The following is a 12,735-nucleotide window of genomic DNA, read 5'->3' as shown; positions in this document are numbered from 1 at the left end:
AACAAAATCAATAATTTAGTGTCTATTTTTGTATATTACCCAAGTAAATTTTTTATTTCAAAATATTAACTCGAACAAATTTAACAACAAATTTTAATTACTTAAGAATTGGAGCTAAATTTTTGAATATGAAAAATAAATAAATTTAATTCATTACAAAATTGTAGAATACATATTTTAACCAAAAAAAAAAAAACTAACTTCATCCATCATTATTGCAAAAAAATTTGGTAATATATAAACCCAAAACCATAATAAACACAAGTCCAATTTTTTAATAATATTTTCGGTCGAATTTACAGATTCGAATTAATTTGCTAATATTTTAGTTATTTGTATGAATAAAAATCAGATAAATTAGTTCCCGCTCCAATTGATTCAACCGACGAGTCATAGCTGGTTTTTTAAGTCACAGCCCCTGCGAAGGCGCCAATCTTTATCTTCCTAGTCAAAGAAATGGCTTCGATGAGAAGCAGCAGGACCAAGAAGCCTGTGAAGAACCCCACTTCTTTCAACTTCCAAACCCTAATCTCCTCCCTTTCTTCTCCTCAGGTACCCTTTCCCCTCCCCAACTTTTTTTGCTCTTCAATCCTTTTAATTTTTCTTTTTACTGATTTTAATTTGGTTGATTTTAGGGTCTAAAACCAGAAACAATGGAAGGCTTGTATTTGCTTCTGCTTACTTTATGCTGCTCTGATTCTGAATCCAATTTGAATTTCTCGGAAACCCAACTCAGTTTCAACGAGTTCAAACTCAAGTTCAAAGATGTTCATCAAATGTCGGATGTCTTGTTCTGTAAACTCAGTGCCAGGTTCGATGAATTGTTCTCTGCTTTGAATGATGTTTCTGCCCACTCCGTTCAGCACTCGCATTCTATTTTCCATGTCAATGTTAAAGCTGCCATTAAAGAGCTAACCTTGCTTTTGAGATGCTGCATTGTTGTTTTCAAATTGCTTCTGCTGGATCAGAGGCTTCTTGTCGAAAAAGGTCGAATTCTTTTAGGGATACTAAGGAAATGTGTGTCTGTGGAGTTAAACGGAGAGAATGAGAAACCTTGTAGTAGTTTCGAGAAGGAGGTTTCGTGTGAATGTATGTATGTCGGGAATGGCGGCGCTACTCTTCTTACTGAGCACTTGGTTACTTCCGTAACTTCCTTAAGTTTCACGGAACTTTCTAATCCATTTCAGGCCATTTTATGTGCTGTGCTTGAGGTAATTTTGCATATGCTTTGATTCAAAATCCAATTATTCAATTGCTTGTAATGTTAGTGCCTTTTGATAATTACATAAGGTCATTCAACTAGGTTTTATATGTTACAAACCGTCGAGTTAAATGAACAAATTTTTAGCTTTGATTCAGGAAAACTCATAGGGAAAAATTAGTAGCCTGGCTAGATAGATTCATTGAAAAGTTTCTTTATTTTTGGATAGTGTGAAGTAATCATCCATAGGTCCTCCATAGGTCCTTAAGTTTCAGATTTTGCTGTGGATTGCTTTATTAAGCTGCCTTTTGGTTTAGCCATGATATTTACTTAATATCATGAGGCTTGTATTATTCTTTATCAATGATTTTGGACATGATCCTGTTCTTAGTCTCTGCATTGAACTGTGATTTGTCCTCATAGATTGCTGATATTACTCTGCTATGCATATGGCTATAATTTTTGTGTTCTTCTATATTGGTGGCACTTTGTTCTCAGAAAATATGGCAACTTTTCAAACTAAATGATAGGCTCGTCTTCTAGGTTTCTGGGCTTCATTTATGCTCTTTTAAAGTGACTTTATTCTCATCATACATAGTTTTTGATAGTTAGGTTGCTTCCATGAAAAACTTACTATTTGGGTATACTTAAGCAGGAAAACAGAGACATAATACTAAAAGTACCATATGTAGGTATTTGCAGATGAGCTTCTGATGCATGAACCAGTGAGGCAGTACCTTTTACTTGTTGACTCTCTCTCGTGCGGGAATGAATTTGTATTCATACGTCACTTTGGCCATGGTAATATTGGAAGTGTGCTGGAGGTTCTTTCTGCTCACTTTATAGTCTCCATTTCTGATGACCAAGTATTTAAGAATTTCCTTAATAGATTATTTTGGCTTCCTGACAATAACTTCAGAGTTCCTGAAATGACTTTGACTACAGTCTTGTCATTGTTGCTTAACCCAGTCATATTGTCTGCGCCCAAAATGTTTCAGGCATACCTGATTTTATTGGTTTCCGAGGTCATTGGAATTAGCATGTCTTCTGAGTATTTGATTCCAAGCTGTGAACTGAGAGCATACCTATCGGCATTTGAAAGGTCTGTTGCCTTGTACACCAGACACATGTCCAATTTGCAAATGAAAGGCTACCCCATAGTCGACAATTATTCTTTTGTGAAATCACATTTTCGTGCAAGTTACAGTCAGATGGATTTTGAGTCTTGTCTTATGCCAGCTACAAAAGAGAAAATTCATAATTTGATCACAAAATCTGATAACTTATGCAATTCATATTTAAGCAGTACTTTACTAAAAGAAAGGTCTGAGCTGGTTGCTGCGTCTGTTGCATACACAAAAGAGAGCCTTCATATCGTTGAGGAATCCTGTAGAGATGAAATTCTATCAATCATAAGCTGTATTACACTAAGGGGTTCTTCTGATGATGTTGATGACACTCTACTGCATAAAAAGGAAGACACTAGCCCTCAAGATATTTGTCTTCTTGCATCCATTTTGAAGCTAATGAGTTCTGCAATGTTACAAGCTATAAGGATTCTAACACAAGGCAGAAATTCAGGGTCATTGAAAACATTGGAAAATGTTGCATTAAGTAAGGAGTACGATTTTTTGGCCTCTACTTTTAATTGTTTTGAACAGTTCGGTATACGTCTACCAGTTCAAAAGTTCTTACATGACATGATGGAAATTCAGCCAACAAGGCATAAGAAGTCGAAGTGGATGTTTTTTCATTTGTCAGGCTTGTTGTCACTGAGTTATGCTAGTGGACTTGATTTTCTAGTTAAGAACTGCATATTTACATTGGTAATACTGTTGAAATTATTTGTTTACGAAGCGGGAGATCTACATGCATTCAGATCCATATTAGATTCAAGGATAAAATCTCCATTACGTGAATCTCATGTTGAAGTCAGAAAACCAGAACCTTCCCATAATGCTAGAGAGGTGAGGTTTTCTTTTTCTTGTTTGTCATTTGTGAAGCTCGTTAGTTCTTTTCCTTATGAAAATAATTGTGAATGATGATACAGTTGCTTGCGGATCGGAAATCTAGCCGTGCCGTTGCACTAAAATTTCAGAAAATTCAGACACTGTACTTGGGGTAGGTGACAATTTTTGTGTTCATCTTATAAAAAGTTCTTGCTGATTATGCCAAGTGCCTAACTGAGCCTATTTATGCTTTCATATTCGTCTCTGACACATATTCCAACATAGATAGGGAAATACTTATCGGACATATGTCCATATTAGGTACATTGTAGTCCGAGTAACATAGATTTAGAGTCCAGTAGTGTCTATAGTAAGAAAATCTCATTCTCATTTTTATTTATAGTTGCAGAACTAGATCTCAAACAAGCTCTAAAAACAGAGGTCACGAGCAGGAACCAGGAAGTTCCGAAAAAAACCATATGCTGAATCATGTTGAATCAGCTCTCAGCATAGAAGAGAATTCCGGGGAAACTTGTAATGGTGAGATTTTTCTCCAATGCGTATTAGAAGGCTCCCGGGACTCATCTGCCGTTGCAGACTTAGCAGACTTCATAGAGTGCAAGCAAGGAAAAGATTATTCCAATTGGCTGCGGGGTCGAGAAAGATATAGACGATGGAAATCCAAGAAATTGGCAAACGTGAGGTGGAAGAAAAAGAGAAGAGCTTTTCAGAAGAAAGCATAAGTTATCCCTATTTTTGATGTTGGGGTTTGGCTTAAAAGGCTTAATGCCGCAAAATGTAGATGACTTCAGATATTCGCAAATATTATATTCACTATTTAGGGTGGATAGAGCGGATGAGTTGACTATCGGATTTTTGTGTAAAATGTAGATATTTACGCTTATGAAGAGAATCTAACATTGGCTATGATTAAGCATTAAAGACTATGAAGAGAGCTTACCTTATATCAATTGTAATGAAATATGATAATTATTTAATAATGTTTTATGAAAATTAAAGATGACAGTAAACTAATTAGTTAATTATTTATCGATGATCTAAGTTGCTTTAAAACGAGTTAATCCATGTTAACATGTTGGCAACCAAATTAATTACATACAAGATGATTTTGTCGGATTGAACTTGAAATTTGATTTGGATAATGGTCTTTTTATTGGGAAAAAAGAGCTAAATCTGAAAAAACAAAATTTAAGAATCACTCCTGGGACAAATTTTGGATAATTGTCTCAAATTGTAATATATAATATATATATATGAAATAAAGAAAAACTATTTAAAAATCGCTTCTACCAATATATATATATGATAATAACCTACCGACTACAGCAAATGAAAAATGTATATAATTCAAGTGAGCCTCACCTGGATTCAGAAGATCTTGAAACTTTGCCTTTAAGTTTGTGAAGAAAAGCTTACAAACATACGGAGAAACACCCCATCTTTAGAAAAATATTATATAAATCATTTTTTTTTGTTAGGAACCCTAAGGGGAAGGGGGTGCTCTACTCTCTATAACCAATGAAATCACTTAGAAATTCTTATGAAGCTACTGATGATATGGACATAAAAGAGATTTAAAGAACAGCTGAGGGATGCAAATTTACACATATGTCAGCTACCACTTATATCTCTCTACTGCTATTAAGAAGCCGATGCAAATGGAAAGTTTCACCCTGACCGCCATTTGCTGACCTCTCCAAACAGCATGCTGTTAGCTGCCGGAGTAGTCTCTCAAGATAAGATTGTATGCAGCCGTGCACGTCTTTCATTTTGGGATTTGTTGACAATATCATTGCATTAACTGTGTCCGCCACAACATCTCGATGTGACTCTTCGAGAAGATATCCAACAGGGGATTCCTGTGGACGTTCATATGCCAGCAGAGCAACGCATTTCTAACATGAAAACCAACTAAAAATATTAGCTTTGGATGCAGCTAAAGTACACAAGGATCTGGCTCTAATTTTCCTATGTAAGTGTCGCATTTGGGCATATGACAAACATGGGTGTATTCAAGAAACTAGGCATGCAAACCAGACTAAATGCTTGTCAAATTTGCCTAAAAGCAAGTGCAACGGGAAAAGGCAGTCTTGAATCTTAATTTTCTTAAAACTATGCACTGAACTGGAAAAACAAATTATATCAGCTTGTGTTTGCGGTTATGATGAACTAAAAACATGATCAGCTGAGTTAACATAAGCTAAAAGTAAAGCAAATACTAGCATATCCCCAATATCATTGAAAAGTTAAAGAAAGGAATTCTCTTACTACCTGCACTAAATCGTCAAATGGATCATCAGCTTCAGCCGACCCAAAAAATTTATATAATTCAATCCTTCCATGCTTGACAGCCTCTTCCAGTGCTCCAACCTACAAACAAATATGGCATCTTTTTCCATCCATATCACCAATAAATAAAGGATAAACAATACTGATAAACCGTTTACGGATATACAATAAAAAACACCCAAGGACAAGCTATGTAGTTCTGGAATCAATATCCAAAGGTCATAAACACGCAGATTTTTTTTGCTTTTTTCTTTTTATTCAGTTTTGGTGGTATCTAGCCATGCAAGGTTTATTACCCATGCTAGCAATATGCCCACAACTTCAGGCTTCTTTGGGAAGCTAGATCAAAGAAGCAACACAATGTTTTTATTATAAGCTGCCGATGTGGAGAATAACTTTTATGACCAATTTTAATTAGCCTATCATGCAGCATATACTTCAAACAAGAATAAGAAATTTATCACGTGATTAACAACAGAACTGCAAGGCCCCAAGAGATACAATGTCAATTTTTATAGACACCTATCTATTTCGCATTTACCTATTAGTTTTAACTTCTAAGTTAGGTTACCACAATTTTTTATATGATGTCAGCTTTCATGGTTGTTTCTTTGTGCACTTGTTATGTTATTTGCTTCTGGAGCTTACTGCTTAAGAACATTTGTTTTAATGTTGGATTGAGCCCACAGAAGGAGTGAGTCAATCAGTTAGACCAAATTATTTAATTATGGAATTTCTTGCAGCTATTCAGAATGTCTCTAACCTATTGAAAACTAGAAGTTAGGTTAGAATAAAATTTGAAATAGACGACAATGTATCACCACTAAACTATATTCTGTCAGATGTTAAAACCTGAGGAATATGTGCTTTTCTGTAATCAGTACTTTTAAGTAAAAATGATAGATATACAGGAAAGAATACATACCCGAATCAATTCAATAAATTTTTGGCAGTGCAGCAGAAAGCATGCAGCTGATTTGTCGTCCTGCATGTAGCATGTAAGTGGACATAACATTATGCATCAATCCAGAACAGTCTAACCATATCAAGTTAAGAATAATGACCAAGCAGAAATAAAATCTTGCCCCAGCACAACTAAATCCGCTCCATAACAATTCTCTTACCACTTAAAATTTATGTGCAAGAAGAAACAATCACAGGATTTTTTAGCTAATGTAACATACAATTAGTAGCAAGCTACAAGACAAGGAAAATAAAAAATCTTGTGACTTAATATCCAGGCAACCTTAAAGGCCAAAGGAGAGAGATTAGGAGTTTTTAATGTAATCCCATTGAAAGTAGAATAATATGCAATTCGTCCCTCTCTGTTTTCTTCCAGGGATAATGACATGAACATTAATATGTTCTGCTGAATTCCTGGTGTAAAGTGCCAGGTTTATACATCCTTAAATGGCATATAATCCAGAGAGAGAGAGAAAGAGAGAATTAACAGAATTATAAAAGTAGAGGGAATGCCTAGGTGGAATTAGGAAACGGGAATTTGCAAGTGCTGGGATCAAACTAGCCTTGCTGGAATCTAGCTCTAAGCCCTAGCCCCCAGGTCCAGAATGCATGTCAGACCTTATAGCAACAAATGAAGCCCATCTCATTGACAAACTTCTAAATTACAAGCAGGTCACCTTAAGGTCCCAATGGGCATAGATTTGATAAAGAACAATCAGAATAAACTGAAGCCAAAAATTGATAGAACCCCAAAGGAAATAATTAAGAGAGGGAAAGATGCCATAACAGAACAAATTTTTCTAGAATAATGTTAAAGGAAAACATACATGCTTTACTGATGTGTAATAATTGACAACATAATTTGGTCCTCTTATGACAGTCTATTTATAATAACAATAGTAGACAGATTGTGTACGCACCTGAACAATCTGGGGATACCAATCACGGAGTTTGTTCATAGCTGCATCAATCTCACCATTCCTGATTAGCTTCATTGGCAAGAAAAATATAAAATCTTTAATTTAACTAAAACAGCCAAAAGAAAAGAATAATGGATATCAAGTTCCAAATAATCAGAACTGAATACTCTTATCTTCTAAAAAGATAGATAGGCAAAAAAAGAAAAAATAAAATGAATAGCTCACAGAAATAGGCCAAAAAAGAGAAAATAACATGAATAGATCAGAACTGCCAGAAGAAAAATGCATAACTAATAACAGTAACATAAAAATGTGAATTGTCGAACCATACCTGCCGTATAGTCTTTCTCTGATTTAGTGCATAAACAACATCCTGCTCATCAAAGCCATTTTCTTGAGCTATACAGATAGGAGGGATAGTGCTTTTACTAGCCAGATCAAATGAATTGAGTGTATCTTCATAGCCATAATGTAGCAAGTAGGAACGAACAAGTCTGTTGAACATGATAAAAATATATACATTAAATATACAAATACATCATATTACACTACTTATTAAGTCTAGTGTGATAGGGCAATAAGGTCTCAGGTTGACTTTTACACCCATCCAAAGAGTGGCAGACAACATCAACAGCTCTACAGTGAAGTCTCATATTTTGAACTTCGAGTTCAGGACTACATGTAACTTGCATGCATGTGCTTTTATTTTCTAGATTTAGTATGACACTTTATCTTCAAGTGTTAAATATTTTATCTTCTACTCATACTGCTTCTGGTGCTTCAAAACCTTTTCAGAGTTCTGCAATGCCTTTTTACACAAGGCATTGCAATTAGTATTATCACCATTGCCTGGACCAATTGTCAAGAACCAACAGTTTGCAATTAGTATTATCGCAGTTGCCTAGACCACAAATTTCTATATTACAGCAATTGTTATATTATAAAAACAGTAGCCTAGATTCAAACAATTCAGATACTTCTTTAAATCATCCAATAGATAATCACATTGGACAGACATGTAAAACAACAGAACAGAAAATACAGTGGCAAAAGGGAAAAAAAATACCCATAACTAATATTAGGTGGTAGAGATATCTTTTCAATAGTCATCTGCTGCTTCAACCTTTCTTGAGCTTCATATTCCTGATATATGGCATCAAATATTATATACAGCAAAGCAAGATTCAAGAAGTCACTTAATATGACAGACTGAGGTAACAAAGATATACTGAAACTTAGGATACCATATACATATGCAGAAAAAGAAATATAACTTGCCTTCACATCAAAAGCAAACTTCTTTTGCCCAAAGTTGACATGAACCCTGCACATTTTCAAATAAAAACTCATGAGAACAACTTGAAATCATTACCACTTTAACCATAACAACTTGCATAGTGATGAAACTGTGTAATAAATATCAAAGCAAGTAGTAAGGAAAAATCTAAGTAGATAAGATATGTCATAATTGCGTTTTAGGTGCGTTTAACAACCAAGGCACCAATCACCCAGCTTAAAATTTTACTTCACCAGCTTAGAGTTGTATAAACTGCCTTTTGAACTGTCACTACCATGAAATAAGCTTTAACAACCTCAAGCAATTTTTAGCTTACTTTACTGCTCAAAGTAATTTTACAAGGCCAGACAATATGTTGGAAAATGCCAGAAACAAGGGTGTCATAACTAACACACTGCACGCTCATTGTAGAGAAACCCCAATGTAGCAATTAAATGCAACTAAAGAGTAAGGAATGTAAAGAAATGATATATTCATTATTCTTATGCTTCACTAGATGCATATGGGTGCCTTGTAACAACATATAAAATGAGAGAATTCATATAAATACACAAAAAAAATGGAAAACATACTCCTCATTTTGGCTGTGAACAGCAATTGTGGGAAATAAGTGTCCCTTCATTTCCTTTTCCTTGCTAACAGTTCCTACTATTGCCCCATTTTTACTGGCATCAACATATGAGCATATAAAATCATGAGAATCTTCATAAGAATAGAAATTCACACGTAAGCAGCATAGACACTCGAGCCACAAGTGCTCCTAATACAGCACACGATAAACAACTGTACTAACGTGAAAAAGAATTCCTGCGAAGCATAGTTGATGCCACCACCAACGGTATCTCCCGTTGTATATGTTGGACCAAAAGCATCTCCCTTTCCTTGCCCACGGTATAGCAATCCATCATCCCCGTGATACCCGCAACTGTTTACTTCCCACCTGCCATAGATAAGGATACATTAATATTATTATGTACATATAAGAAGTTAAGGCAAATAAAATCTTTCTTATTTTCCGACAGATTCTCAGAAAATTGACAAATCCCAACCAGAAAAACTGAATTAAAAGCAGTCATCCTGATTTATGCTTAGAAAAGCTTGTGTTGCTGGCAATGTTAGAAAAGAAAACCCATTCCCTTGGTTTTTCTTTTCTCGGTTCTCTAAATACTCAACCTTCACCAAAACAAGACATAAACCCAATTGAACTGAATGAACAAAAATAGAAACCCTCAACACAAGATCATTTCTTTTACATAGGAGATTCATTTCTCCCAATATCCATAATCTCTCATAAAAAAATAGATATAAACTAACTGAACTGAATGAACAAAAATGGAAAATCCCTCAAACACAAGATCAGTTCTCTTTCTTTACACAGCAAGGCACCACCCTTTCACTTCCACTAAGACATACTAAAACTGACTATGTTTCCTTTTCCCTCTTTTTCCAGACTAAAAAACAAACAGTTTGAAGCAAAAGGAATGAGATAAGACACTGCCCTGGATTTTATCTTCTTATGCATTGTTTTCCATTCTCAAGCAGCTATATACAATCATACATACTGTAATACTATAACAAGAATGAGGGAAAAGAAAAAAAGAAAGACTACGCAGTAAAAGTTTAATGTTTTTCTAAGTTGCACCTAATAAACTTAGACATAAAGTAGTAAAAACATTCTTGCCCCTCAATTCTTATTGAAGTCAAAAAAGGGTTCAACAAATAAAACAAGAAATCATCAAAAGAAATTAATTCTCACCCTATCCACTAATTACTTTTCATTTCATCAACCAAATGCAAACTAATTCAAATGAACAAAACCAAACTCAAACTTTGAACTATAATAAACACCAAGTACCCCAATTAAAACTCGTATTTAACAGCAGTATCTAGAAACTAAGAAAAAAAAGCCCTAGATTACCCTGGTTGCCTTCGCATCTTGAAGCCTTCATTGGTGAACCCAATAGCTATCTGTCCCTTTGCCCCAGCGTCCTTCACATAAATCTCGAAGTAATAAAGCAGACGCCTCATTGGAGCCGGCTTATCGGCTTGAACCACACCGACATCGTGGCCATGGAGGCTTACGCTCGTATACTTCACCGACAACTTATCAGGCGCCACAACCAAGAACCCTCCTGAGCTATTTATTGTGTTGAGCTCTTTGGGTGCCTCCTCCTCATCCTCCTCCATCTCGACCGGAGTCTTAGACGAGCCGATCCGAGCCAACTCCAAGAAGTGTAAACCGAGATCTTGGTTTAAATTATCGAAATTGCTGCTCTTACAGCTGTTGCTTTGGCCATTGTTGCTGTTGCTGTTGCTGGAGTTCATTTTACCTAAGAATAACGTAGCTCTAAAATTTTCTTTCAAATATTCTTTCCGATTCTTGAGTTTTCTTTTGTTTTTTCTTGTTTCTCCTTGTTCTCCAGTTTTTCAAGTTTCAGTCTTGCTTCCGAAAGAAGATTTTCAGATGGAAAATTACGGGGCTTTTATTTTCATTTTTCCTTTTATTCTTTTATTTTCATTTTTAATCTAATAAACAAATAAAAATAGAGAAAATATTTTTAAAAAACAAAAAAAAATCAAAATTATATTTGGATAAACTACATCAGTCTAAAAAAAATTGTGTCTTGTTTTGGTCACTTTAACATTATTTTTCTTAATTTAATCACACTAACAATTTATTAATTAAATTGCTGATATAACACATTAGCCAATTAGACGAAGATAGATGATTTTTTTTTTACTTTTAACCAAAAGCCTAGGGATCTCTATGTAATTAATCCAAAAACACTCTTTATTTTCCTTTCTCTTCTTACACCCTGGACAAACAAATTCAATTAAAACCCAGAATTTATGAACAGCATAAAACCTCCAATTCAACACCATTATTCAAAAACGAACACAATAAAGAAAAACCGTTTACTTACATCTTGTTCTATGGGCTTCTGATTGTTTATCTTGTGCTATGGGCTTCTTCTTTTCCCTTCATTTGTTCGGTTTCAGTTTGATTTTGGTTTTGTTCATTAGTTGATCTTTGTTTGGACTGAAACCAAACATTGATATAACACAATTTTTCTTTGTTGTGCTCGTTTTTGAATAAATGGTGTTGAGTTGGAGTTTTTATGCTGTTCATAAATTCTGGTTTTTAATTGAATTTGTTTGTTCAGCTATTTGTCATTACTTTTTTATTTTAAAATATATAATTTTATATTTTATAACTAATTAATAAAATAAAAAATTGAAATATAAAGTTTGGAAATATACAAATTTTTTTATTTTATTATTGCGAAATTTTTATTTCATCATATAAATTATTTTATTGATAAAAACTAACTTTGAAAATAAAATAATTTAACCTAAAATTTACCTTTTTATGTTTATTAAATAAATCGATTAAATAAAAAATTTCTAGTAAAGTAAAATTTTTTTATGGGATAATCTTAGCAATAATAGAAATTTACGGTAGTAATATAATTTTTTTTTGTCAAATGGTAACAATATTTATTATCCTATTAAAGCAAAATTCGATATATAACTTTTCTTTCAACGTCATCTACTGAAAAATTATTCAAGCAATCAAGTGGGATAGAGTAAATACGAAATAATTCATTAAAATTAACTACATTTAAAAAAGAAAAAGATTGAAATTCGCTCTCCAATCGTGCTAAAGTATCGACATATTTGTTCCTTTCACGAAAAACATGTTTTAAGGAACTAGAACGCATGGTATAAAAAGATATCTTATATTTATCAATAAAAGGAGATACAATTAGAAGTATTTTTCATAAAATGGATCACATTGATAACACTACTTTAGTCTAAAGATTTAAAACGTTAAGTTCACGAGTAAACATAAGTTCATTTATAAATGCCTAAAGTCTCATTTCCACGCTAGCTGCACTAGAGATGTGATGGAAAACTCCTACAATCCAATTGTTATTGTGATCCCGAATAAATGCACTTACTCCTTCTTTTTTCGAATTTTCCAAAGAGGAGTTATTCATAATAGAGCTTAAATCATCCATACAAAGGTGGCTTCCAAAAACCAGGGCAAAATTAGGAAGGCCTCTACTCCTTACCGGAGGAGAGAGAGCCACA

The 12,735-nt window shown here is 34.1% G+C and overlaps 2 protein-coding genes across 3 annotated transcripts; one reads left to right on the top strand and one right to left on the bottom strand.

The window, feature by feature from the left end:
• Positions 1-310: 310 nt before the first annotated feature.
• On the top strand, positions 311-4,115 carry LOC107914048 (uncharacterized). Of its 2 annotated transcripts, none has more exons than XM_016842767.2 (5): positions 311-552; positions 636-1,211; positions 1,894-3,168; positions 3,252-3,322; positions 3,560-4,115. In XM_016842767.2, the coding sequence occupies exons 1-5, from the start codon at positions 457-459 to the stop codon at positions 3,891-3,893; spliced, it is 2,352 nt and encodes a 783-aa protein (XP_016698256.1). In that variant the 5' UTR covers positions 311-456; the 3' UTR covers positions 3,894-4,115. The 2 variants fall into 2 exon arrangements, with proteins under 2 accessions (XP_016698256.1, XP_016698255.1); XM_016842766.2 differs by having other exon boundaries at positions 312-552; positions 3,554-4,115.
• A 419-nt stretch (positions 4,116-4,534) lies between these two features.
• Positions 4,535-11,128, bottom strand: LOC107914049 (ran-binding protein M homolog). Its single transcript, XM_016842769.2, has 10 exons — positions 10,559-11,128; positions 9,434-9,580; positions 9,213-9,305; positions 8,622-8,667; positions 8,410-8,486; positions 7,675-7,837; positions 7,344-7,412; positions 6,386-6,445; positions 5,443-5,541; positions 4,535-5,066 (listed from the first exon to the last, which is right to left on the bottom strand). The coding sequence occupies exons 1-10, from the start codon at positions 10,963-10,965 to the stop codon at positions 4,794-4,796; spliced, it is 1,434 nt and encodes a 477-aa protein (XP_016698258.1). The 5' UTR covers positions 10,966-11,128; the 3' UTR covers positions 4,535-4,793.
• Positions 11,129-12,735: the final 1,607 nt, after the last annotated feature.

This window comes from Gossypium hirsutum, chromosome D05, assembly GCF_007990345.1.
Source record: "Gossypium hirsutum isolate 1008001.06 chromosome D05, Gossypium_hirsutum_v2.1, whole genome shotgun sequence".
NCBI lineage: Eukaryota > Viridiplantae > Streptophyta > Magnoliopsida > Malvales > Malvaceae > Gossypium > Gossypium hirsutum.
The sequence above is the reverse complement of the archived record's forward strand: the minus strand, read 5'-3'. Positions and strand labels throughout refer to the sequence as shown.